This window comes from Brachyhypopomus gauderio, chromosome 4 (assembly GCF_052324685.1).
Source record: "Brachyhypopomus gauderio isolate BG-103 chromosome 4, BGAUD_0.2, whole genome shotgun sequence".
NCBI lineage: Eukaryota > Metazoa > Chordata > Actinopteri > Gymnotiformes > Hypopomidae > Brachyhypopomus > Brachyhypopomus gauderio.
Window position 1 is genome coordinate 36,687,124 of NC_135214.1, and position 4,307 is coordinate 36,691,430.

Consider the following 4,307-nt stretch of genomic DNA (forward strand, 5'->3'; position numbering starts at 1 on the left):
AAACTGGCGTTGGACATGGGGGCAGGTGGGGTGAATCTCCTCTGTTTGTGGGCCGTGGGCCGCTGCTCCTGTTGGTGGGTGGGACTGTGTGTAATGTCAGTTCAGCTCTTTTGAGAAACTCCTCATAAGGTGAGGGAAGAGTCAGACGCTGTGTTTTGGCAGTGCTGTTTCACAGAGCGCCTGAGGGACTAGTGGCCCAGTGTGGGTCCATATTTGTGGGTGCAGTAATTGTTTATTTATTGTTAATTTAACAGATTTTACTTCACCAACCCCCTTATTCTCATATGACCACATCAAATAATTAACAGGGTGTTTGCATGCGTACAGATAGGTGTGTATGACAGGCTGGGGTTAGGACCCAGTATGAGGGTTAAGAGTAGGATTAGGCTTAGGGTTAACCCTAACCATAGATTTCAGTATAAAGATTAGGGTTAGGGATAGGATTAGGGCTAACCCTAACCCTAGATTCCAGTATAAGGGTTGGGATTAAGATTAGAGCTAATCCTAACCCTAGATTCCATTATAAGGGTTGGGATTAAGATTAGTGCTAACCCTAAGCCTAGATTCCAGTATAAGGGTTGGGATTAAGATTAGTGCTAACCCTAAGCCTAGATTCCAGTATAAGGGTTGGGATTAAGATTAGGGCTAACTCTAACCCTAGATTCCAGTATAAGGGTTGGGATTAAGATTAGGGCTAACCCTAACTCTAGATTCCAGTATAAGGGTTGGGACTAAGATTAGGGCTAACCCTAACCCTAGAGCTGTGGGGAGAGGCCGGGCAGCATGGTGGCAGGGAGGGGGCGGTAATGCCCTGGGGCGCCTGGCGGTGGTGCTGCAGCTGCTGTGAGGTCTACCTGTCCCGGCAGACGCCTGCAGCTTTGGACTGTCGCTGCTTATCAGTGGTGGAGGTGCTGGGAGACCAGGGACGAAACGCAGAGGCCCTCTGTCTCGGCTGGACACACTTCAGACCCTGGAGCACACACACACACACACACACAATGAAGACACCTGACTAAAGTAATTTATTTCAACATTAATTAAACTTGTAACACTGGAGCATGTTTATTTTCAGTAGAAAATGTCAGTGGTGGTAACAGTCCAAGCACGGTCTCTCTGGCAATGCTGCTGGGAACACTGGTGGAAGGAGAATCACAACAGGAAGAAAAGAGAACACAGTCTGAATAATACATCCCAGCCAGAGAAGGAGGTGTGTGTGGTGTGTGTATGTGTGTGTGTCTGTGTGTGTGTGTGTGTGTGTGGGCTGAGGTCTGTGTGTGTGTGTGAAGGGTGAAAGGTGTGTGTGAGGTGCCGTGTATGTGAGATGCGGTGTGAGGTGTGTGTGTGTATGAGGTGTGTATGAGGTGTGTGTGAGGTGCGGTGTGAGGTGTGTGTGTGTGTCTGTGAGGTGTGTCTCAGGTGTGTGTGTGTGTGAAGTGCGGGGTGAGGTGTGTGTGTGTATGAGGGGTGAGGTGCGGTGTGTGTGTCTGTGAGGTGTGTGTCAGGTGCGGTGTGTGTGAGTGTGTGGTGTGAGGGGCTGATGTGTGTTTGTTCTCTGGGCAGGAGCAACCTGCCGCTCTCTCTGAGGTCATTGTGTTATGTGAAACTGCTGGGGGATTATTACAGGCTCCTGGTTTTAGCAGAATGGGTTTTTTCCTAAAGAACAGCAGGGCTTATTTTGGGCTGAGATCACCTTTCACATCAACCTGATCCTCAGTGTTGGCACAGTAGCAGCGATCAGCATCCAAAACCCTCACACAACTCCTGCAAACAGTCAAACTCCAAAACAACACTTCTTCTCATGGTCCAAAACACCAACGCCTGAGGTGTGTGTGTGTGTGTGTGTGTGTGTGTGTGTGTGTGTGTGTGTGTGTTCTTTAAATTCACCATGGCATGCTGTGGAACTGCCACCGGGCCTGAACCAACCCTGTCCTGTCACCCGCACTCAGTGTCCTGAGTGGACTCACCTGACTGGACTCTCGCCCAATGTGAATATGTATTTGATTAACTGGATCAGTGGCCTAACCTTATTGGCAGAGAGGGACCGCAGCCAATCGGATTGCTTGTCTTTGTCTGGCGGTGGTGAGTTTGCTGGGAAGAGCTCATGTTTGGCCTTCTTCACAAGAACAGGGTCGGAGATCTGGAGAGACAGGGACAGACAGACAGACAGACAGACAGAAAAAGAGCTCATGATTAAAACAAAGTCAAACAAATTCAGAATGTGTTGGTATTTTATTTCGGTTTTTAACCTTTTTAGTTAAAGTTAAAAGCAGAGCAGGCATCAGAGCTGTAGAGCTATTGTACATTTACAATGTTAAAATCAACTCTACGTGTTTTTGTCTCTCTGAAGAGGATTGAAACCTTAATTGGGGATGTATGAGTCATTAATTGTGTTGTATATGGTGTTTATGTGTGTCAAATATATGCTGACACAACACCACAACCCACAGGACACAAAATCACAAATACGCCAGTTTCAACCACCATAGAGAAAACCCCTCACTTATAGAACCTTCACTGATCCCTTCTGCTCTTATTAAGTGTGTTTTCCATAAACTCCATTAAATATAATGTATAGGGGTGTATTCAACTAAGGATTTTCATAGTCGAATCTGATTCGTCAGCTTTTCCCTTTAGTCGACTAATAGTCGAATCAGGTTTATTTTTATTTTTTTTATTTAGAGCACCTTAAACGGGATCCCGTTCTCATTCAGGACTTTTTTCCTCTTCAAAGTAAAAACCTAAAACATTCAGATAAATGAATAAACATGGTAGGTTGGCTTTATTCAGCTTTTATTTATTTACTTATTTCGAGACAAACCGCGACGATGACCGAAACGACAAACGGCTGAACTGTTTTTTTCGCCTTACGCGTTTTAAATGGTATGCCATCTTAGTTGTTGTCGTGCGAAATGAAAGACGTTGATGACATAACTTGCACTTTACTTTGTTTGATTCATCTTTATCTTTTTCAAAATACTTTTGAAGTTTTTTAGTAGCCATTATAATCTCGGCAGATGCTGCGTATTCTGTAGCGTGTTCAGCTCCGCTCATTTGGATTGTGCAACTGCAGGGTGTGATTTATGAATGTGTAGTAAGGAAGATGCCTATTGTTAATGCGCAAACATCATTTTAAAATATTTATTAACAGAAATTATGATAATTTTATTTGACAAAAGGCTATATATAACGAAAACAAAGACATTTCATGTAACAACTAATGCTTAGCTGCATCCTTGGGCATCCCCATGCAGTTAGAATAGTACATTCGACTATGACGTTCATAGTCGACTAGGGGGTATAGTCGACTATAGTCGAATCAGCGACTATTGCAGGTCACCCCTAATAATGTATATACTTTACATCTACATACATACATGTACTTTACAGTTACATTATAAAAATCACAATCGGTTGTGTGTGTGTGTGTGTGTGTGTGTGTGTGTGTGTGTGTGTGTGTGTGTGTGTGTGTGTGTGTGTGTGTGTGTGTGTGTGTGTGTATGAGAGACACAGTCAGACAGGAAATCATACCTTCTTTTCAAGACAGACAACACACACAAGTTTCAACAAGAATCTCTTAATAAGGATCTCACAAGATTTGATTGTCGTTGCATCTTTCGCACATGTCAACAATGGCCAGTGAGCACGCGCGCACACACACACACACACACACACACACACACACACACATACACACACACACAACCACAACCACAGTGCACACAAAACTCACGTCCTTCAGCATAGGGGTACGGAACTGCAGATGTTTGAGGAAGAGTTGAGGAGAGCTGTATTTACACACACACACACACACACACACACACACACACACACACACACACACACACACACACACACACACACACACATACACACACACACACAAAAACACACACACACATCTTGCTCATTGGTGTGAAACCAGCTGCAAAGTTTGAACATTTCCAGTGTTTTCTTAAGATGACTTTGTAATGGGATAGGAATGTTCACACACACACACACACACACACACACACACACACACACACACACACACACACACACACACACACACACACACACACACACACACACACACAGAGATTGTTCATAATGGAAACAAATTTCAATCACATTTTTATCTCCTGCTCTTACTTACACAGCCCTCCCTCAAGAGCTTTTAGCACATGCGCGTGCACACACACACACACACACACACACACACACACACACACACACACACACACACACACACACACACACCTATGTATTGTGAGTACAGACAGCGCCCTGAAGCTCTGAAGCACATGTACACACAGAAAAGCTGCTTT

General features: G+C 44.4%; 1 protein-coding gene across 1 annotated transcript in view; it reads right to left on the minus strand.

Moving 5' to 3' along the window:
• The window catches only part of skia (v-ski avian sarcoma viral oncogene homolog a), an 11,488-nt gene extending 7,731 nt beyond the window's left edge, over positions 1-3,757 (minus strand). Inside the window, exons 1-3 of the mRNA XM_077004406.1 lie at positions 3,731-3,757; positions 2,024-2,137; positions 855-970 (exon numbers count right to left, since the gene is read on the minus strand). Coding sequence (XP_076860521.1) covers positions 855-970; positions 2,024-2,137; positions 3,731-3,742 — 242 coding nt within the window. The 5' untranslated portion in view covers positions 3,743-3,757. The remainder of the gene's footprint in view (positions 1-854; positions 971-2,023; positions 2,138-3,730) is intronic.
• Positions 3,758-4,307: the final 550 nt, after the last annotated feature.